The 24321-nt window shown below is 43.3% G+C and overlaps 1 protein-coding gene across 2 annotated transcripts in view; it reads right to left on the bottom strand.

Annotated features, from left to right (window-relative positions):
* LOC134540409 (uncharacterized) overlaps positions 1 to 24321 on the bottom strand; it is a 214367-nt gene that overhangs the window by 26904 nt on the left and 163142 nt on the right. For both annotated transcript variants that reach the window (XM_063383130.1, XM_063383128.1), the window contains exons 3-4: positions 10369 to 10526; positions 5424 to 5496 (exon numbers count right to left, since the gene is read on the bottom strand). In XM_063383130.1, the coding sequence (XP_063239200.1) occupies positions 5424 to 5496; positions 10369 to 10526 (231 nt within the window). The remainder of the gene's footprint in view (positions 1 to 5423; positions 5497 to 10368; positions 10527 to 24321) is intronic.

A 24321-nucleotide genomic window follows, 5' to 3' on the forward strand; every position in this document is an offset into this window, starting at 1 on the left:
TTGTTGTTTGTCTACGTTCACTGTTACTGTTGAATTGTCCCGGTTTTGTTGTCTGTCTGCATTCACTGTTACTGTTGAACATTCCGGGTTTTGTTGTCTATCTACGTTCACTGTTACTGTTGAATTGTCCAGGTTTTGTTGTCTGTCTGCATTCACTGTTACTGTTTAATTGTCCAGGTTTTGTTGTCTGTCTGCATTCACTGTTACTGTTGAATTGTCCCGGTTTTGTTGTCTGTCTGCATTCACTGTTACTGTTGAACATTCCGGGTTTTGTTGTCTATCTACGTTCACTGTTACTGTTGAATTGTCCAGGTTTTGTTGTCTGTCTGCATTCACTGTTACTGTTGAATTGTACGGGTTTTGTTGTCTGTCTACGTTCACTGTTACTGTTGAATTGTCCAGGTTTTGTTGTCTGTCTGCATTCACTGTTACTGTTGAATTGTCCCGGTTTTGTTGTCTGTCTGCATTCACTGTTACTGTTGAACATTCCGGGTTTTGTTGTCTATCTACGTTCACTGTTACTGTTGAATTGTCCAGGTTTTGTTGTCTGTCTGCATTCACTGTTACTGTTGAATTGTACGGGTTTTGTTGTCTGTCTACGTTCACTGTTACTGTTGAATTGTCCAGGTTTTGTTGTCTGTCTGCATTCGCTGTACCTGTTGAATTGTCCAGATTTTGTTGTCTGTCTGCATTCGCTGTTACTGTAGAATTGTCCAGATTTTGTTGTCTGTCTGCATTCACTGTTACTGTTGAAATGTCCAGGATTTGTTGTCTGTCTGCATTCACTGTTATTGTTGAATTGTCCAGGTTTTGTTGTCTGTCTGCATTCACTGTTACTGTTGAATTTTCCGGGTTTTGTTGTCTGTCTGCATTCACTGTTACTGTTTAATTGTCCAGGATTTGTTGTCTGTCTGCATTCACTGTTACTGTTGAATTGTCCGGGTTTTGTTGTCTGTCTGTATTCACTGTTACTGTTTAATTGTCCAGGTTTTGTTGTCTGTCTGCATTCACTGTTACTGTTGAATTGTCCCGGTTTTGTTGTCTGTCTGCATTCACTGTTACTGTTGAACATTCCGGGTTTTGTTGTCTATCTACGTTCACTGTTACCGTTGAATTGTCCAGGTTTTGTTGTCTGTCTGCATTCACTGTTACTGTTTAATTGTCCAGGTTTTGTTGTCTGTCTGCATTCACTGTTACTGTTGAATTGTCCGGGTTTTGTTGTCTGTCTGCATTCACTGTTACTGTTTAATTGTCCAGGTTTTGTTGTCTGTCTGCATTCACTGTTACTGTTGAATTGTCAAGGTTTTGTTGTTTGTCTACGTTCACTGTTACTGTTGAATTGTCCCGGTTTTTTGTCTGTCTGCATTCACTGTTACTGTTTAATTGTCCAGGTTTTGTTGTCTGTCTGCATTCACTGTTACTGTTGAATTGTCCTGGTTTTGTTGTCTGTCTGCATTCACTGTTACTGTTGAATTGTCCAGGTTTTGTTGTCTGTCTACGTTCACTGTTACTGTTGAATTGTCCAGGTTTTGTTGTCTGTCTACGTTCACTGTTACTGTTGAATTGTCCCGGTTTTGTTGTCTGTCTGCATTCACTGTTACTGTTTAATGGTCCAGGTTTTGTTGTCTGTCTGCATTCACTGTTACTGTTTAATTGTCCAGGTTTTGTTGTCTGTCTGCATTCACTGTTACTGTTGAATTGTCCAGGTTTTGTTGTCTGTCTGCATTCACTGTTACTGTTTAATTGTCCAGGTTTTGTTGTCTGTCTGCATTCACTGTTACTGTTGAATTGTCCAGGTTTTGTTGTCTGTCTACGTTCACTGTTACTGTTGAATTGTCCCGGTTTTGTTGTCTGTCTGCATTCACTGTTACTGTTTAATTGTCCAGGTTTAGTTGTCTGTCTGCATTCACTGTTACTGTTTAATTGTCCAGGTTTTGTTGTCTGTCTGCATTCACTGTTACTGTTGAATTGTCCAGGTTTTGTTGTCTGTCTGCATTCACTGTTACTGTTGAATTGTCCAGGTTTTGTTGTCTGTCTACGTTCACTGTTACTGTTGAATTGTCCCGGTTTTGTTGTCTGTCTGCATTCACTGTTACTGTTTAATTGTCCAGGTTTTGTTGTCTGTCTGCATTCACTGTTACTGTTGAATTGTCCAGGTTTTGTTGTCTGTCTACGTTCACTGTTACTGTTGAATTGTCCCGGTTTTGTTGTCTGTCTGCATTCACTGTTACTGTTTAATTGTCTAGGTTTTGTTGTCTGTCTGCATTCAATGTTACTGTTGAATTGTCCAGGTTTTGTTGTCTGTCTACGTTCACTGTTACAGTGTAATTGTCCCGGTTTTGTTGTCTGTCTGCATTCACTGTTACTGTTTAATTGTCCAGGTTTTGTTGTCTGTCTACGTTCACTGTTACAGTTGAATTGTCCCGGTTTTGTTGTCTGTCTGCATTCACTGTTACTGTTGAATTGTCCAGGTTTTGTTGTCTGTCTACGTTCACTGTTACAGTTGAATTGTCCCGGTTTTGTTGTCTGTCTGCATTCACTGTTACTGTTTAATTGTCCAGGTTTTGTTGTCTGTCTGCATTCACTGTTACTGTTGAATTGTCCAGGTTTTGTTGTCTGTCTACGTTTACTGTTACTGTTGAATTGTCCCGGTTTTGTTGTCTGTCTGCATTCACTGTTACTGTTTAATTGTCCAGGTTTTGTTGTCTGTCTGCATTCACTGTTACTGTTGAATTGTCCAGGTTTTGTTGTCTGTCTACGTTCACTGTTACAGTTGAATTGTCCCGGTTTTGTTGTCTGTCTGCATTCACTGTTACTGTTTAATTGTCCAGGTTTTGTTGTCTGTCTACGTTCACTGTTACAGTTGAAATGTCCAGGTTTTGTTGTCTGTCTGCATTCACTGTAACTGTTTAATTGTCCAGGTTTTGTTGTCTGTCTACGTTCACTGTTACTGTTGAAAACTGTGTGTCGTTGTCAGTGCACTGTGCTCGTCTGTGCTCGTCTGTGCTGTCTCCTTGCCCGTGGCGGTGGCTGGAGCCAGCACAGCCTGCAGGGTCCATGGACCAGCACTTACTGGCCAGCGGGTCGGTATCCCAGCCCAGAGGCCAACTTGCCTGGCGGATGAATCTGGCTGCCCTCTAGGTCCAATGCAGTCTTGCGCTTTTTTCTCACCGTCATTTTTTTATGAAGAATGTTTTCTTAGCATTATTTACAATAATGTGTTAAGTTTCAGTGATTGAAACCTTGACGCAAATGTTTTTGGTAGGAATTTTTTTTTACTTATCCAGGTTTTACCTGAGCATTAAAAAAAGATTTTCTTAAAATTAAGGTCTTACAAATTTTAAAAAAAATTGCAACCCACTTGCATATTGCGATCACATATCCATACAGGTTGTGTAAGTAATTCAACCGACCACCCAGGACTGCAGGTTCATTACAAAAAAAAGTATATATATATATAGCTTACGATATATGGATAATTTGTAGTCTGTGTTCTTCGTAACTTTTAGGTGAAAAAATAAATAAATTTTAAGCACTATGTGTGTATTCCCTTTATCAGTTATAATAATATCATAGTAAAACTGGTGACGAAGTTAGCTTTAATAATACACACGTACATAATATATGAAGCACGCATTTATCTTCATTACTAAAGTTGAGTGCACAAATAATCTTCTTTTTGTCTCTGACCGTGGCAATTTCTCTAACTGACCGACAGCCTTTTACTGGCGACAGGTCGACCTGAAGCTATGTCACCACTCTGGAGTCTAGTCCGACGCCACAGTTCGCGATCGCCCCACTTACACGATCATATTACACAGCCACAATGAGTGCTAACTGGCAGCACAACGGGAAACGGCATAAGCCGCCCCCAAAAAGACCAGACCTGACCAAACCAATGCGGACTAAAAGTCCAAGAACTTCTACCACGCCCCACTCTTCTTCCAGGACCATCCTTCTATTCCTGTAATCCACCTGCTTGTAATAATGCATGACCTTTGCATCCCGCATGTATGTGCCCAGGGTTTTCCCTCTGTCTATGGAGGTTTTACCTGGGCCCAACTTATCTAGTTTTAGTCTAGAATTAAGAGTGAGGGGAGTTAGTCATGGCGAAAACGTCTGCCATGGCTGGCCAATCCCCTCCTAGCACATGATGCACGTGACCTTTTCTGCATGGTTAAAAACCCGCATGCATAGAGCGTATAGGGCTTGCCCTGAGACGCACTTAGAGTCTTCCCTACCTAGACCCCTCCCTTACACACTTAGTTTTAACTTAGGTTAGGGAAAAAAAAACGTCTCTGACCGCCGACTCTGACTCGTTCCGTACTTCGCTCAGCCAATGAGGAAACGCGTACGTCCTCAAATTGATTGAACTCAACTTTTTTGAAAGGACTTATTGCGAGTTCAATGACCTGTAGGATATACTCCATGATCCTCTATGCACGCGGGAAAATTACATTTGCTCATTGGCTAGTGACTCGTGACACCTGTTAACTGGGACGCTAGTGATTCGATACTTCTTTTGCTTAAGGTTCTTAATTGGCCAAGTGTCATTCAGATAAACTGTGGCCCAATCACTGATGCAGTAAAAAGGCAAACGTTTTTGGATTCTAGTCTATCACGAAATGAATCCGCGAATTCTTCCGGTCTCTAATTATAAGTAGTCTTATTTTGTAGCCAGTGTTGTGGCCACTAGGCCACATTTATACTTTTTATTTTGGCTATTCTTATTTTTTTTTTCAATTATTTCAATTTTAAATTACCGTTTTAATCTTTAAAAGTCAGTCGCAGTATTTTTAATTATTTAATTTTTGTGAACTATTAGCCAAAGACCAGCCTATAATTTGTTTGATAACATTTCCATTTTTGGCTCGATGCCTTGGGTAAATAGAGGGGTTGATTTTTTTGAGGTCTTAAATTTTTTTTTTGGTATTCCATATTTTTAATTGTATCTACCCAGAGTGTGTCGGGGACGCAACCCCCCTTCCATGTTGGACGGAAGGCGGGTTTCAGTGTCTATGATTTACATGGAACCTAATTTTATTTTTTCTGTGACTATTTTCATTTTTATCCCAGTGTGTGAAATAAATATTCATACTCGCTGTGGTTATTTTAAAGTAAAATAATTTTTATAAATAAAGCTTAGTTTGGACTTATAAAATAGTCACCATAATTATACCCTGTATTTTCAGGTTAAATGACATTCTAAAAAGAGTGTAGGTGAGAAATAACCATGCAATTATAATGTAGCACGTGACTGTAAAATTTGTCCTTGGAGGGGGGGGCGGGGCTGTCACCGATCCTGAGTCCAGGGCCCGTAATCCAATGTGGGGGGCCATTGCCTGTTCACCTGTCCAGTACGCCAAGTGCGATGTGCGTGGTTGTTCATGGACACCGACAGCCGGTAGATGCGATGTACTCACGTTTCCTATGTGTCGCTTCACCTCGTCTGTCTTGGGATGCCTCATCGGGTTGTCGAAGCCACACAGCCCGATCCTGAAGAGAGACAAAAACAGGGGGATAAGTTACACTATACTGAATATACAGTAAAACCTTCTTAAGGCTCCATCTCACACTCCATAAATATTTTTTTTCGTCTATTTTCATTTTTTTTAATTAAGGGCTATTTCTAAAACTTTTAACCCGACACCTCCCTTGCATTAGTTCTGCCACAAATAATTTTAACAGATATTCAATTAGTCTAATATCAAGAGTGTAAAAAGGCGCGCAAGTGATGATAATTACGAATACTTGCGCGCATTTTTACACACATAATGTAACACAAAGTTAATATACTTTGAAGGTATATGTGGGAGAACAACTAATGCAAGAGAGATATCGAGGTAAAATATTATAAATTGTCATTAATAAAAGTAGTGACGAAAAAATCGACATGACGTATGAGACACAGGCTTAAGAAATTCCCACTCAGGCAATATTTCATGCACGGTAAGTTTAAACCAATTTAGCACATGACCTATTCTATTGATGCATACAATTTGTCCCTTTTAATATTTTTTTTTCGCGGTTTAAAGCCTAAGAAAACTAAGTACCTTGAGAAGCTTCTTAAAATGAATTAATTATTGTAACGTTAAAGTTAAAAAAAGAGAGAGAGAGCTTTAGCTGTTGCAACTTGCAAGTTCATAAAGTCCGGACATTTGTATGAGTTGGAGTAAATTTACTGATTTTTCCAAAGTAGAATGTACCTCAGATAAACTAGGGAGGTTTGCAGTTCCAGGTAACTGGATCTTCGTGGAAGCTGGGCTGGAGTCCGACTTACGGGATAAGTGTTTCGTTGTTTACTCGGTAAACAGACCAGGCACGAGAAGGGAACAAGAGTGTTTTTCTTGTAGATTTAACAAGTTTTTGATGGGTTTTTTTAATTGATACGAGTTCATGTCCAAAGTTAGCAACCTCAGAAAATGTCAATTTACAAACAAGCCCGCAATTTCACCATGATCCTTGGATAATGTGTACCTGCGTTCTTCGTAAATTTTAGGTGAATTTTTTTTTTCAAGCACTGTGCGTGTATATCAAGCCCTTTATCAAATATAAAAATATAGTAAAACTAGCCATGAACATAGTTGTACCTAATAACTAGGGACCGGAAAAATTCGCGGATTCAATGGCCTGTAGGATGAACTCCATAGTTCTACGTAAACTCGGTCAAATGCTGCTGTCTTGTGAGACGTCCCAACGTAGCAGCCTGTGATTCGATAAAGCTTTGGTTGGGTGTTTCTCATTGGCTCAGAGTGATCCAGGTGAGTTGTGAGCCAATAGCAGAGGCAGCACTGAGGTATAACGATTTGTATTTTAGCCTATCGCGAAATGAATTCGCGAATTTTTCCGGTCTGTAGTAATAACACATACGTACATAATCTATGATATGAAGTACGAATAACGCGAATTCTGCATAATGCCACTGGAATGTACATTCAGTGGCGTAAATACTCGTAGGGAGGGCGGGTATAACCTAAGAGTAGAGAGCCGGAAATTTCGTGGGTTCTTTAAACGACAAAAACTGAACCACGAACACTTTTGTGTTTTGACGCCGTTTCCGATTGGTCCACGGTTGTTCTGACACGCTCTCGAGGCAGCCTGAACCAATAAAAAGCCGACGGCGAGTGAACGGTCGAATCACAAACAAGTCATTCAAAGCTAAAAGGCTTCCAATAGAGGATAGTGGCCAATACTGGACAAAACAAAACATCAAGTCTAGCCTGCAGGTAATTGAAAACCCGCAATGTTTCCGTGTTTCTACTCAAGGGTTTTGAGTACTGTATAAAATTTAACTCCCATTTAATGAGTAGGGACCGGAAAAATTCGCGGATTCAATGACCTCTAGGATAGCCTCCATTATCCTCTGCATTTCTCAAGTAAACACGCGAGTTCATTGGTTACTAAATTGTGAGTCGTCTCCACTGGGTAGCTTGTGATTCGACGCTTCTTTGGTCGATAGTCTCTCATTGGCCCAGAGAGCTCCAGTTAAACCGCGATCCAATAGCAGAACCACATGTTTGAATTTCAGCCTATCACGAAATGAATCCGCGAATTTTTCCGGTCTCTATTAATGAGGGAAAATACTATCCCCTTAAAAAAATACTTTAAAAAATGTAACTTTTAAAAAATTAACTATCAAAAATATTGTTTTATCTGTTTTTAAAGACACTAAAGACGAAAAAATTCACACTCAGTGCATTAGCACTAAAAAAAGCTTACAATTTTTTTTATTAAAAATGGAATTGACATGAAAGGTTTGGCTGTAGACATACCGCCAGCTATTGGTTGTTGCAGGGTTGATGTGTGAGAAGCGAGATCGCCCCCACCGCGCCTGGGATGGGGGAGCCACTGGCAGTCTAGCAAGTCTCGACACGTTAACAACCATGATTTGCAGGTCTCTTTTGTCCTCGCTTCCCTTCAACAACCCGTCCAGAACCAACACAACACCTCAGGGATAGCAAAAAAAATTAATCGACTGCAGGCACCTTTTCACCTATGATTTGAAGTCAGTTCAATTTCTTTTTTTTTTTTTTTTGGTAATAATGTATTTTTGGGTCCGCACATGCGACTCAAAATACTTCTTTTGAGAAGGGTCATTTGCGAGATGTGATTAAAAAATATAGTGAATGAAGTTTTATAGCAGCAACTGCTGACGCTACATCTATTTGAAGTAATAAGCCCGATAGCTAGAGACCGGAAAAATTCGTGAATTCATTTCGCGATAGGCTAAAATACAAATAGTTATACCTCAGTGCTGCCTCTGCTATTGGCTCACAACTCACCTGGATCACTCTGGGCCAATGAGAAACACCCAACCAAAGCTATATCGAATCACAGGCTGCTACGTTGGGACGTCTCACAAGACAGCAGCCAATGAGTGGGTGGCATTTGACCGAGTGTACGTAGAACTATGGAGTTCATCCTAAAGGTCATTGAACCCTCGAATTTTTCCTGTCCCTACCGATAGCCTGATTCAGTGAGATATCCAGTATCCAGTTTGAACAAGTTATGACCTGTCAGTCGGCTTCCAGAGCCGGAGGAGTGAGATCGTGTTTAACGTGTCTGTCGCGCATCACGGATAGAGACCCGGAAATTGTGTGGATTCGTCTGGCCTCAGGGTAGAATTCAAAGTCATTGGTGTGATGAACCCACGTTTGCTTTCCCATTGGATGATTTCTTATCCTTGTTATTCGGCACTGCCTGATTCTCTTACTTCTCTCCAAGCTGGGCATTGATGGCTTATGGTCGTAGAGGTGGCGTGTTCAAACAACTGCGGTCCAACCATGAACACAGGGCGAGAATGTAAAATTTTGCATTCCAACTTGCGAATAAATGAAGCAGAATTTCCGTATATTTTAATGTTGGATTTCGAACAACACGTTAACATTAAGTTTTGTTTGCGAAAATGAGACAGGATAAATGGGTGGTGCTAAAAGAAACAGTTTTCACAACCATTGTCGACATTGACATGACGGAGCAGCTATTGGCCCTATCGAAAAAAAATTTTTCCAGAAATGCTTCCAGTCATAGAATCAACATTCGGATGAGTGCGCATTGCTAGGGGCGGGGATTCTTCGCGAAAAAATCTGAACGCCTATTATATTGCTAATAGGCATGCTTGCCGCCAGCAGTTTCTTCCTTGCGATTGGCGGCTGCCAGCAAGAGAAGCATTTGCCCCATTTGACCGAGCCATTCAGGGCGCGTTTGTTTCCGCAATGAAGTATACGGTGATTGGTGTTCTGACAGTAGACATGCACCTGAAAGAAACTCGACCAATCACGAATCACAGACGATGTTACAGTGTTTTTTCTCTCAGCTAGTCTCAAAATCTTTTCGCGAAAAATACATGCCCCTTACTAGGGACCGGAAAAATTCGCGGAATCAATGACCTCTAGGATAGCCTCCATTATCATCTGCATTTCTCAAGTAAACACGTGTGTTCATTGGGTATTAAACTGTGAGGCGTCTCCACTGGGTAGCTTGTGATTCGACGCTTCTTTGGTCGATAGTCTCTCATTGGCCCAGAGAGCTCCAGTTAAACTGCGAGCAGATAAAATAGCAGAACCAGCAGAATTGTACACATGTTTGAATTTCAGCCTATCACGGAATGAATCCGCGAAATTTTCCGGTCTCTACCCCTTACGCATTGCTAGCCGAGAGGTGAATTATGATGGATATTGGTTCGAGTTTGATGTATGTAAGCTTATCACTAGGGGCATGCAGATTTCGCAAAAAGATTTCGAGACTAGATGTAAGTTAAAACACTGTGGCACCGTCTGTGTTCTGTGATTGGGTGAATTTCTTTCAGGAGCATGTCGATTGTTACAACACTAATAACAGTAATTCAGTGCGGAAGCAAAAGCATCCTAAATGGCTCGGTCAAAAAAAAAACGACTTCTCTCGCAGACGGCCGCCAATCACATGGAAGAAACCGCTGCTGAGGGTATACCTTGTTGCAATCTAATAGGCGTTCAGATTTATTCGCGAAAATTGCCTGCCCCTACGTTATCACTAGAGTCCCGGAAATTTCGCTGATTCCTCTGGCCTCAGGATAGAATTCAAAGTTATAGGTGTGCTCGGCCCATGTTTACTTTCCCTATGGTTGATTTCTTAGCAAGAACATTTTTATTATTGTTATTTGGCACTACCTGATTCGCTTACTTCTCTCCTAGCTGGACATCGCTGGCTCACGGTCGTAGAGGGGCGTGTCCAGATAACTGCGTGCCAATCATGAACACAGTGTGACAGTGTGGAGGTTTGCATTCTAGCTTGCGACTAAATGAATGCGCGAAAATTCCGTGGCTCTAGTTATCACTTTGTCCGCCGCGTGTTGCGATCACGGGCCGCAGACGGCCGCCGGGCGCTCACCGGTAGCCGTCGAAGCCGTCGTCGGAGCCGTTGATGGTGAGCACCGGGGCGCGCGCGTACGCCTTGGCCACGCGCCGGTTCTTCTCGAACACGATGACCTTGGCCCAGATCTCGTCGTCGATCTGCGTCCACTTGTTCAGCACCTCCTGGATGTGGTCCTGCGGGCAAACACACACACGCGCCGTGAACACTGGGTGGTGACCACGGACACTGGAGTGGATACACTGCTGTAGAAAGAAAGAAAGAAAGAAATAACCTGGTACCCTCTGAGACAGAAGGCCCTCCGGGGTATTAATTTATTTGAGATTAGTTTTACGGATAAAGTCCCACAGTGAACCAGACATCGCACCCCAATCCCTACAGTTCCACTGTAGGATGAACTCCATAGTTCTACGTACACACGGTCAAATGCCACCCACTCATTGGCTGCTGTCTTGTGAGACGTCCCAGCGTATAGCAGCCTGTGATTCGATTAAGTTTTGGTTGGGTGTTTCTCATTGGCCCAGCGTCATCCAGGTGAGTTGTGAGCCAACAGCAGAGGCAGCACTGAGGTATAACTATTTGTATTTTAATCTATCGCGAAATGAATCCACGAATTTTTCCGGTCTCTAGCCCTACTCATGCGGTGTGTCGGCAAGTCGCAGTAATGATGGTTTGGTGGGTGTCGTCACCGGGAAACGGAGAGCCGTGGAGCGCCGTTGTGGCTGTGAGTGGCTGTGCAAGGAGGAGGGCCAAGGCCGGCCGCATGCCAGCACGACGGGCAGCGGTGGCCTCTGGGTCACTGTGCAACGAGCACTGCCTCGTCCCCAGCACCGACTGCAGTCAGCGCCTCTTCGCGCCGGACGAGGAACTACAACCCGACCACTTCCCCCCTCCCCCCCCCCCCACCTTAGTTCAATAATAAATAGAGTCCGGAAAAAATTCGCGGTTTCATTTCGCGATGGGCTAGAATCCAAGTGCGTATAACTTATTGTCGCTTCAGTAGAGACCGGAAAAATTCGCGGGTTCAATGACCTTCATGATACACTCCAATATCTTCTACACACTCGGGTAAATGCCAACTGTCCATTGGCTGCTGTCTTATCAGTCGTCTCGACTGGGTGGCCTGTGATTCGACACTTCTATGAGTGAGGGTCTCTAATTGGCCCTCAGTCCTCCAGATTAACAGTGAACCAATGACATAAGCAGCACTAAGGTATAATTATTTGAATTTTAGCATAGCACGAAATGAATCCGCGAATTTTTCAGGTCTCTGCGCTTCAGTGATTGGAAAACATTTTGCCTGAAGGACTGTGAGCTAATGAATGACCCTCAACGTAAGAAGTATCGAATCACAAGAATCCCAGTTAGCAGGTGTCACGAGTCAGTAGCCAATGAGCTGGCGTAAATTGTTCCCGCGTACTAGAGGATCGTGGAGTCCATCCCAGGGGTCATCGAAACCACGATTTTTTCCAGTCTCTAATAATAAATACCACGTAAACTAATATTACAAACAAAGATTTCGAGTTTCTTTTGTTTGCTGCTGGCAAGTAGGGCCGTGTATTGTTCGCTGGGGAGAAAAAAATAAATATTTCTTCCGCCCATTAGACTGTCCGCGCCAGCGATTGATTGCTCCCTTGCGATTGGCGGCCGTCTGCAAAACACAAGCCATTCAGGACGCGTCTGCTGCCGCACTGGATGGCTGCGATTGGTGCGCTGTCGGTGGACAATGCCGTAGTGCGTTCTTCATTTTTTTTATCGTTAGGGACGGGAAAAATTCGCGGGTTCAATGAAATGACCTGTAGGATGAACTCCATAGTTCTACGTACACTCGGTCAAATGCCACCCACTCATTTGGCTGCTGTCTTGTGAGACGTTCCAGCGTAGCAGCCTGTGATTCGATAAAGCTTTGGTTGGATGTTTCTCATTGGCCCAGAGTCATCCAAGTGAGTTTGTGAGCCAATATCAGAGGCAGCACTGAGGTATAACGATTTGTATTTTAGCCTATCGCGAAATGAATTCGCGAATTTTTCCGGTCTCTATAACTGGTTGAGATTCGTCCAGATGAACAGTAAGCCAACAGCAAAATTATCTAAGAGGTATATGTGTTTGAATTCTAGCCTATCACCGAATGAATCCGCGAATTTTACAGGTCTCTAGTTATTGTTTATGTTTGTGCTGCCCCCCTCCCCTCCTCGGCGACAACTGCTCGCGAGCCGGATGCGCCCTCGGCTCGAGGCAACCTTTCAGCGCGGGCTGGGGTCCCGCGGGTCGCCGCCAGACCTTGGGACGGGACGAGCTGTTCAGGCGCATCGCGGCGTCGCGGTAATCTTTATTTAAGGAGCAGGCACTCGGGGCGCTCCTCCGGGCGGCCTTCTGGCGCGCGGAGCCCGTGCTTCGAGCCCCGGCAGCGACCTACCGGCCAAGGTGAACGTCTTCACTGCAGGCGGGACACGTTGGAGCGAACACCGACACAGCCACGCTCTCGAAGGATAACGGAAACTGCAACGCTATATAATCAATAGAGACCCGTGAATTTCGCGGATTCATTTCGTGTTATGCTAAAGTTCAAATAATTATACCTTATAGCTGCTTCTGTCATTGGTTCTCTGTTAATCTGGAGGACTGAGGGCCAATTAGAGACCCTCACTCATAGAAGTGTCGAATCACAAGCCACCCAGTCGAGACGACTCACAAGTCAACAGCCAATGAACAGTTGGCATTTGCCCGAGTGTGTAGAAGATATTGGAGTCTATCCTGGAGGTCATTGAATCCGCGAAATTCACGGGTCTCTAATAATCAACTACCAAATTACTAGAAACCTGCAAAATTCGCGGTTTTGATGGCCTTCAGGATAGACTGCACATACCCCTGTACACTCGGGCAAATAACGCAAGTTCATTGGCTGCCGACTTGTAAGTCGTCTCAGCTGGTTTGTCTGTGATTCGATCCTTCTTTGGTTGAGGGTTTATAACTGGTTGAGATTCGTCCAGTTGAACAGTAAGCCAATAGCAAAATTATTTAAGAGATATATGTGATTGAATTCTAGCCTATCACCGAATGAATCCGCGAATTTTTCCGGACTCTACAAATTACTTGCTAAAACCACAGATGGCAGCAGCACACATTCCTGTATATATATCTGCGACAGTTTCACTTCTAACGTACGTTGCAGCAACGCACACAAGTTTTTTTTTTTTGCAAATACCTAGAGCCACGATTATTACGGACTGGAAAAATTCGCGGGTTCATTGACCTCCAGGATAGACTCCAAGATCCTCTGCATACTCGGGCAAGCCTTGCCTGTTCATTGGCTCCTGACTTGTGAGCCGTGTGCACTTGGGTGACTTGCGATTCGACACTTCCTTGATTGGCCGAGAGTTCTCGAGATTATCTGTGAAGCAATGGCAGAAGCAGAACAATGGTGCAGTTATTTTAATTTTAGCATATCACAAATTGAATCTGCGAATTTTTCTGATCTTCAACAATAATTAAACGGATTTCTTCAGTAGCAAAGTTGACTATTACACCATAATCATGTACTAGAGACCGAAAATTCGCGAATTCATTTCGCGATAGGCTAAAATACAAATAGTTATACCTCAGTGCTGCCTCTGCTATTGGCTCACAACTCACCTGGATGACTCTGGGCCAATGAGAAACACCCCACCAAAGTTCTATCGAATCACAGGCTGCTACGCTGGGACGTCTCACAAGACAGCAGCCAAACAGTGGGTGGCATTTGACCGAGTGTGCGTATAACTATGGAGTTCATCCTACAGGTCATTGAACCCGCGAATTTTTCCGGTCCCTAGCATGTACACATCAGCTTCACGTTCGTGATTGGACTACAGCGCTCTTGATTCTGGTACAGTTCAATGCACGAAGAAGTCTAGACCCTAACACGTGTGACCCGCCAAAGGATGTGACGTTATCCACCGATAGCTCACTGCTTATCTGGAACTTAACGTAGAAAGTGACATCTGGGGAAATGGGCACCAGTGGTAGGTACTACTTTTGATAAATAAAAAATCGCAGGCTGTCCTGCCCATTTTTTGAGATTGTTCGGCTTCTTGGCTGTAGCCGCGCCGAAGAGGAAGATATCACCGAAGTTTCGGCCGAAGTTGCAGTCGCCATCATCAGGGATCTTTTATCTACCGGTCGGTGATATAATCATCTTCGAAGCGGCCACAACCCAGAAGCCAAACAACTCTACTTTTGATAAGTCAAATTTGAGACAGGTCACGAGACTCAGACTATACAACGATGTATATTTACTTATATACGGCCAGAGAGGCGTTCGCTGGGAAACGGGAAAATAGTGAATAGGGGGATATGTCTAAACCCCCCCCCCCCCTCAGATTCTAATCGACCTAATATTCCCTCCTAACGAAAGGAACTCAATAGAAAGCAAACAACGCTTCAGGTTCTGCTGTCATAAGTAGGGACCGGAAAAATTCGCGGGTTCAATGACCTATAGGATGAACTCCATAGTTCTACGTACACTCGATCAAATGCCACCCACTGATTGGCTGCTGTCATGTGAGACGTTCCAGCGTAGCAGCCTGTGATTCGATAAAGCTTTGGTTGGGTGTTTCTCATTGGCCCAGAGTCATCCAGGTGAGTTGTGAGCCAATAGCAGAGGCAGCACTGAGGTATAAATAACTTTTTGTATTTTAGCCTATCGCGAAATGAATTCGCGAATTTGTCCGGTCACTAGTTTTTATCTGGCAAGTGTCAATGAATGCGTATATTTCAGTAATTTTCTCCCGGGACGACCTCCGGTTTGACTTGTGGGGTTTGTGTCTCCCCGGTGATGAACTTATTGGTGTGGCGCACGACTTGGTCTGAAGCTCTGTCCGCCTCCGCTGTTGGAAAGGGAAGCACCACTGCCTGTGGCGACCTTTGAACCGGCGGCCGCAGAGAGAGGTATTGTTCGCCGGTATCTGCCACGCGTGCGCTCTGGCGGGGCGTGGCGGAGTTAGCCCGCATTCCGCGGCGCCAACATGGCCGCCCTTTTGTCTCCTCGCGAGGGGGGAAGCGTGGTCGCCCGCCCACGCCAATGCCTCGCCATTGCGTCTCCACATACACACGTGGACGTTATTTTTATCCTTTCGTGCTGGCTTGCGTTTCAAACAGTTAACGTTACGCCAAGTTGATTTTTTTTCCATTTCTTTTACTTTGACTTGATTCCTAACCTGCATTTGTAGTTCTGCCACAAATAATTTCAACAGATATTGACTTATTGTAACATAATGGGTCTAAAATTCGCGCATTATAATTGTTTTAAAATATATATACTTATGCGTATGTTTGCTATATTAAATAGGTTTTGACATGAAACATACAAACACAGTCATTCAAAAAAAATTTAAAAAAAAACATTATGTAACCATATACCATATCGAATTTTCCATCATGCATGCGTTCAACCTTTCTGTCTTGAAACAATGGCATTGCTATAAAAGGAGACCTCATTGAGTAAACTTTCTGTCTATCTTAAACTTGATTAAGATTTGTACAGCAGTTTTATGTTGAGAAACTTTTCAGCGATGTATATCTGCCCTCAAGTTAGGATGAAACAAGAAAAATGCTTGAATTTGTCGAAGTCTGAAACTGGGGAAGTACTATGCAGAATATATTTTGGTGATTATCTAGTAAATATTTATGATTGCACTTAATTTTGTTTTAGACAAATTTTATGTTCAAAATGTCTACCTGAAATTTTTTTTTACAAATGATCTAAGACAAAATGAATTACAAAATTAGGTATTAGAAGTAAGAAGTACAAAAGCAAAATTTCGCAGAATTTCAGGTTGGGGATGTCTCCGGATATCCTCCCGCCCCCTTACCTAGACTCTGGACTGGAGGGTCTGCAGATCTCACACGTTGTTTACGCTTTCGCAATCAGACCTAAAATATTTACACTCACTTAAAAGATTCTAGGCCAATAGAAAAACCGAAAAGAGTTCGAATAAGTGAACCGGTTGCAAAACACATTAAAAGTAACTTTCCTCGAATAAGGATACAACTTATCCAACTTACGTTGGCTTTAATAATGTATCAGACCATAAGCTTTGCTCATAAACACAAGAATAACAATAATAAAATTCTGGATGTACCTATTTTTTGAATCTAACTAATATGGATGTAGTTGGTTTTGTTTCTAAACTTAAGTGGGTGGTGGGTACAAACAACTTAAGACATTGTATTATTTTTGGCAAGATGTTTTTTAGATTAATTTGTTTGATAAAAATCAATCCTTTTTTACTATTTTTAAAGTACAATTACGCTTCCCGACCCAAAATATATGTATTTGGATTATTGGTATATTTTTATCAAAATACAGGTACAATAAGTCTATTATTTCTATTCATGAACCACTGATGTGCTGTGTTACTGTCTTTTATGGCCACCACAATTAAATCGGCAATTTCTTCGTATTTTTCACAGCGCTCTCTTTCCTCCTCTTCATGTTCTTGAGGTGACCTTCTGCTTCGTGGACTCGACAGCTTTCTTATGGAACTTAAAGGTTATCTGGTTCCTACCAGCCCTCGCCGAAACGTTTCGTTAATAATCTGACGACATCTCGAATTTTAAGAGGGGCAACTTTTACGCCTGGTGTAATTCGATCGGGGCTCAAGGCATTTCTGATACATTTGCTCCTTGTAGCATTTAACTTCGGTACTTTCCAGCATCAGTGGGATAGTGAGGTAGGTAGGGGAGAGTTGGGTAAAACAGGGTAGTTGGGTAGAACGGGGTACCACTGTTTTTTTCCGTACACGTGCTGCTATCTGTGTGTACGTTTGGTAAGTTACTCATCTACACGTCGTCACTACAGTGAGGTAGTATGAAGTGTCGCAAAGTATTCTTTCGTGCGTAATAATGGAAATTACAAATTTATGATGTTTCACTAAAATGTTTAGCGTGTATTGGCTATACAATATTTAATCACTGGTTGCAGATATATTTTATGGTAAGTTGTATTCAAGTAAAGTATTATATTTGCTATGTTATGCCATAGTAACCGATGTAATTAACGGTTGTTAAGATTTTCTGTTGTCGTTTTTGCTTGAGAACCTGCATGTAGGGTAAAACAGGGTACACAGGTAATGGGTAAAACGGGGTAGTACCCCGTTCTGCCCAACCAGTTTCCTGTTTTAACCATCTTTTCGATCAATTGTGCAAATGACTTTTAAAATTAAGAACAGTTTTGTTGTGCATACTAAATGTTATACAGAGTTACCTACAGTACATTTATACAGTCAACCAAAAGTCTTGTATCGGTGAAAAAAAAAATTGGAAACGTAAAAATGTTGTAGGCCCATGTAATTAAATTGTAATTTGACTTTATCATTTTTTTCCTATTTTTATAAATAAGGTGATTTATGCTATTTATAAAATATTAATGTTATATTAACTCTTGAAAGAGTATATATATATTTTTTGATTAACACAAGAACGAACTAACTGAGAGACATTATTAACTTAATAAAATTACTGTAACTGATTGAAATGACTCGAAATACCATGTCGTCCTATTGTGTTTCCCCCACACTGCACCCATAGGTTGCAGCCCTTAGATATTTCCTTCATGTCCCCACTGATGCAGTATTATAGTGAAGAAGCAAGAAAATGGGTTCGTTTACATCCTGGACGTCCCATTACAATTAACCAGATTGGGAACTCTATGGCGCTGCATTTATGAAGACCGCTTCTATGGAAACTGGGGTAAATGGTTTCAGAAGAACTGGAATATTTCCTCTTTATGCAAGTATCTTCCCAGATTGGATGTTTCAGCCAGCGGCAACAACTGACCGAGCTAACTCCAGGCCTTCAGAACTGAGTGGAAATGACACTGTCGGTGATATTCCACTGACTGCTGCAACAACTGACCGAGCTTACACAAGGCCTTCAGAGTCCCATGGAAATGTCAGTGTTGGTAATATTCCTGGGACATCTGGTTTGGTATCTTCACCAACTGAATCTCGTTTAGGCCTATCTGATAAAAACAATCGAAATGCTTCATCAAACAGTAGCTTCACAATTCCACCGACTACAGTGATGCCGATTCCCCATGCCAAAAGAAATCCTGCAAAAGGAAGAGGACGACGACGTGGCAAGGCAGCTGTGCTGTGCCATATAAGAACGAACTAATTATTATTCATTCAGCTTCACCAAAATCTTTAAAAAGGAAAAATGCTGGTGTGTCAAAATCTCAAAACAGTTCTAAAAAACATAAGAATAAAGAAGACAGCAACAAATCCATACCAACAGTAACTTTGTGTGTGTCTGATGATGATGATGATGATGATGTTCCTTGCATGTATTGCGCAGAACAGTTCTCCACTTCAAAATCAGCCGAAAGTTGGGTGCAATGCTTAAAGCGTCATTCTTGGAGCCATGAAGGATGTGCTGGTGTAGATACAGATGACTGTAGGCCATTTGAATGTGATTTCTGCCAGTTTGGAATATAGACTCTGGCCTTATTTTGTGTTCTGATGGGCCTACTATGCCATGTTAGGCTAATTAAACAATCATATGTTTTGTCAGATATTTGGGTTAACCGCATATGCAAGGCTGTATTGTACATAATTAGGTAGATTATCCTATTAGACTAACCACTTCCTCAAAATTAACAGTGTTGTGTTATTGTTGTTCAAACAATTTTTGTGATTTTCCGCAAACCAATGTTTTTGCGAAGTTTTACTGCAAATACAGAGGAACATGTAAGGCGAAGGCTTAAAATTGAATTTTTTTTAATTGTCATATTTTTACTGACAATTGTATTTATTTGTCATACTACATGTTCTTCAGAATTTTTTATAATGCACATATTTAATCATTTAAAAATCTGCTTTCTGTACCCCGTTTTACCCAACCAGTTGGGTAAAACAGGGTAGTGTGCATACATTCAAATAATGAAAAATCTCTGCAATAATAATATTTCAGAAGACACGGTACCAGTTGCAGAATAAAACTCACATTCTAATTTACGCATGCTGATGGTTTCAGACAGATACAGCAATATTAAAACAATAAATTAAAGCGATTTATACTAAGTACCCTGTTATACCCTACTCTCCCCTACTCCCCTAAGAAGCACATTATTACATTTGGAATTCATCTTCAAAAAAATTAATTTTTTTGCTCGTGTTAAACTGAAAATTCCAGTTCCGAAGAGCCTCTAATATTTCGGAACACCTGTCTTTCCAGTCCTACACTTCTCCAGCCAGCGAACGAACAGTGCCAAAATTCTGAAGAAGAAGAAGAAGAAGAAGAAGAAGAAGAAGAAGAAAAGTTTGGTATATACTTCGGTCTGAATGATGATATTTTCTCTTTTCTAATTTCCTTTTCAAAACGTGCGTACACGCGATCTGGAGGCAAAAAAAAAAAAGGAATGTCCGACTACCGGGAAGATGAACCCAAACCTTCTTTACACTAATCGGTGCATTATCACACAACCAGTAGCTTAGCATTTACGTCATCGCAGTATTTCTACTCTGTCCCCCGCACCCATCAGTCACCAGACGAAGGACTTTTACATTGTTGGGAATGCTAATATTGTTCAAAAAATGGTAAACGGTTGAGCTAATCTCATTTGAGCCTTTCTTCTGTTCAGTTTTATCATACTCGTAAACAAAACAATTTTCTTTTGTGTTTTTAGCTGTTGGGTTACCAACTACTACAGTCAAATTAAACCTGTACAACTGTCTAGAGTAGTGAGCACTCTGTTGCGGAACTCTACCCAAAACCTGTGTTTTTTTTTACAATCAAATGATATTGTCATCGAATCATCTCGTTTTTCTTTTGGGTGAGAGTAAATAGCTTTTGCTTTAAATGTGTGGCATCTCAAACAAATATACATATTTGTTATACGTGTTCGTCTACACTGTTCGTACCGAAAAACCTTAACTCGGAAGTCGAAGAACGCTCGTTTATTTGATGTATTTCGTTGAAATGTCCGTTTTTCTTGTAAATTTTAACAGTGTACAATTATTCATGCATGCATAAATGTATTATTCATTTTTTTTCCTTGATGGTATTCTATGATAAGCAGTGTGAAACAGCAACAGCGTTCGGTCATAAAATTGCTTTTAATATTTCATGCCCTTGTTTTTGTTACAAATTGTCTACGTCTTGAGGCAGTGGTAGTTGAGAGGTAAGACCACTCATGGAGGTTTTTCCTAGACGATGGGTTTTATCGGGATACTCCCGTTCCACCATTGCTCGGTCCTTACATCATGGATGAGGCTCGCTGGTCGAGACGAGCGCCCCGCACCAGGCGCACGAGCGCGCGGTAACGGAACGCCAGCACGTGAGCGGGGCAGCGGGGCGCATTCCAGCGACTTTCACCCGCGCGCCTTGACTCGCCCCAGGCTGCGGCGCGAGGCCGCCTGGGAACTGCTAGCGCCTTTGCGCAACCGCGACCCGCAGCATCCGGCACTCGCACTGCGGCTGCGTTCCCTTTCGTGCTGCCGGCGCGTTACCTCCTGCACTGTCAGCGCTGAGCCATCCACATCTGCGTTCCCTTTTGTGATGTCAGCACTGAACCTTCCACAGCTGCGTTCCCTTTTGTACTGTCAGCGCTCAGCCATTTACAGCTGCGTTCCCTTTCGTGCTGCCGGCGCATTACCTCCTGTACTGTCAGCGCTGAACCTTCCACATCTGCGTTCCCTTTTGTGCTGTCAGCGCTCAGCCATCCACAGCTGCGTTCCCTTTTGTGCTGCCGGCGCAGTACCTCCTGCACTGTCAGCGCTCAGCCACCCACAGCTGCGTTCCCTTTCGTGCTGCCGGCGCGTTACCTCCTGCACTGTCAGCGCTGAGCCATCCACAGCTGCGTTCCCTTTTGTGCTGTCCGCGCTCAGCCATTTGCAGCTGTGTTCCCTTTCGTGCTGCCGGCGCGTTCCCTCCTGCACTGTCAGCGCTGAGCCATCCACATCTGCGTTCCCTTTTGTGCTGTCAGCGCTCAGCCATTTGCAGCTGTGTTCCCTTTCGTGCTGCCGGCGCGTTCCCTCCTGCACTGTCAGCGCTGAGCCATCCACATCTGCGTTCCCTTTTGTGCTGTCAGCGCTCAGCCATTTGCAGCTGCGTTCCCTTTCGTGCTGCCGGCGCGTTCCCTCCTGCACTGTCAGCGCTGAGCCATCCACATCTGCGTTCCCTTTTGTGCTGTCAGCGCTCAGCCATTTGCAGCTGCGTTCCCTTTCGTGCTGCCGGCGCATTACCTCCTGCACTGTCAGCGCTGAACCTTCCACATCTGCGTTCCCTTTTGTGCTGTCAGTGCTCAGCCATCCACAGCTGCGTTCCCTTTTGTGCTGCCGGCGCATTACCTCCTGCACTGTCAGCGCTGAACCTTCCACATCTGCGTTCCCTTTCGTGCTGCCGGCGCGTTCCCTCCTGCACTGTCAGCGCTGATATCCACATCTGCGTTCCCTTTCGTGCTGCCGGCGCGTTCCCTCCTGCACTGTCAGCGCTGAGCCATCCACATCTGCGTTCCCTTTCGTGCTGCCGGCGCGTTCCCTCCTGCACTGTCAGCGCTGAGCCATCCACATCTGCGTTCCCTTTCGTGCTGCCGGCGCGTTCCCTCCTGCACTGTCAGCGCTGAGCCATCCACATCTGCGTTCCCTTTCGTGCTGCCGGCGCGTTCCCTCCTGCACAGTCAGCGCTGAGCCATCCACATCTGCGTTCCCTTTCGTGCTGCCGGCGCGTTCCCTCCTGCACTGTCAGCGCTGAGCCATCCACATCTGCGTTCCCTTTCGTGCTGCCGGCGCGTTCCCTCCTGCACTGTCAGCGCTGAGCCATCCACATCTGCGTTCCCTTTCGTGCTGCCGGCGCGTTCCCTCCTGCACTGTCAGCGCTGAGCCATCCACAGCTGCGTTCCCTTTTGTGCTGCCGGCGCAGTACCTCCTGCACTGTCAGCGCTCAGCCATCCACAGCTGCGTTCCCTTTTGTGCTGTCCGCGCTCAGCCATTTGCATCTGCGTTCCCTTTTGTGCTGCCGACGCATTACCTCCTGCACTGTCAGCGCTCAGCCATCCACAGCTGCGTTCCCTTTTGTGCTGTCAGCGCTCAGCCATTTGCAGCTGCGTTCCCTTTCGTGCTGCCGGCGCATTACCCCCTGCACTGTCAGCGCTGAACCTTCCACATCTGCGTTCCCTTTTGTGCTGTCAGCACTGAACCTTCCACAGCTGCGTTCCCTTTTGTACTGTCAGCGCTCAGCCATTTACAGCTGCGTTCCCTTTCGTGCTGCCGGCGCATTACCTCCTGTACTGTCAGCGCTGAACCTTCCACATCTGCGTTCCCTTTTGTGCTGTCAGCACTGAACCTTCCACAGCTGCGTTCCCTTTTGTACTGTCAGCGCTCAGCCATTTACAGCTGCGTTCCCTTTCGTGCTGCCGGCGCATTACCTCCTGTACTGTCAGCGCTGAACCTTCCACATCTGCGTTCCCTTTTGTGCTGTCAGCGCTCAGCCATCCACAGCTGCGTTCCCTTTTGTGCTGCCGGCGCAGTACCTCCTGCACTGTCAGCGCTCAGCCACCCACAGCTGCGTTCCCTTTTGTGCTGCCGGCGCATTCCTTCTTATATTGACTGAGGTTACTGGCAAGTGCCAAAATAAAACTGTGTACACTGCTAGAAGTCGGAACCACTTTTAAGTCACGTATTAAGACCTACATATATTAAGCTTTTCATGCCGACTCTTTACTAGATTTAATGCAAGTACAACATATCGTACATACGTTAAACGCAGTCTTATAATTTCAAAATCGTTATATGTTTGACTCATATACAAAAAAAAATTGTGAAAGATATTTAGAATCTTATTTCCACCAGCACACGTTAGATGTAAACCAAATATCTTCCGTTTATTTATTTTTACAACTTTGATGCAAGTAGTCTACAAGACATCAAACCGATATAAATCCCGTCCTTATAAACTAAAAACAACAAGATGATATATTAATAAATCATAAAACAAAAGTGAATAATGAAGAAATATTATGTTACATCGGAAATGTCAATTTAACACTAAGTTGACACCGGACCCGTCTACTATTTCCAGGAAAACACGTGAAACGAATTTCCTGTTTTTTATTCCCTGACTTACGCACTTCGTACATTATTTTTTGCTGACCAATAAACACAATAATTCTATGTAATACGCCCAATGTCCCCCCCCCCCCCCCCCCCCCCCGCTATTTCCTAACAGTACCAAAGGTACTAGGTTCTTCAAAGTCGTCGAAAAACCATCTACACAGCAACAAAATAACTAGGAACTATGCGCAAAGGGATGTTTCGTATATCACACTCAAGGGCGCCATCACAGATGCAATCCAGCCTCTTATGCCCTGAAATGAAACTATCCTCAAAAATGCGTGGCACAACAGCATTGCAACGTAATACAGGATGAGACTTAGTCTAACCATTTCATTTAAATTTCCGTAACCTTACATATATTTTCCTGACTATTCTTCGATTTTCACCATAAATAAAAACTTCCAACTATTCCAGGATTTCCCTGTATTCCCTGTCGCTGGACACCCTGTACTTAACTGGCTCGCAGTCCGCACTTAGGTCCGTTACACGAAGACACGGAAGCGGTGACGGATCACGTAAACGGAACGGTATCTACGATGGCACGCATTCAAACACGTACCAGTACAGATTAGCTCGGTGGAGCCCAGCTCTTACGTGTACGTTTATACGTTACTCCGTGTGACCAACAGAAGCCGACTGTTTGGCGGCGGTGGTAGCCATGATTTCTTACGTTTTAAATACTTTTAAAATTGTTTTTAAATACATTATGGTTTATTCTTATTATATATTTAATCCTGACATTGTTATGTTTTCGTATATATATTATAAATATTTATGTTATTTAATACAAATTAAATGTAATAAATAGATAGAAAAAATACCTCCTGGCTTCTGCCTTGTAAAAAAAATTTGGTTGTCTGTAAAGTCGGTTTACGGACGA

Source organism: Bacillus rossius, chromosome 16 (assembly GCF_032445375.1).
Source record: "Bacillus rossius redtenbacheri isolate Brsri chromosome 16, Brsri_v3, whole genome shotgun sequence".
Lineage (NCBI taxonomy): Eukaryota > Metazoa > Arthropoda > Insecta > Phasmatodea > Bacillidae > Bacillus > Bacillus rossius.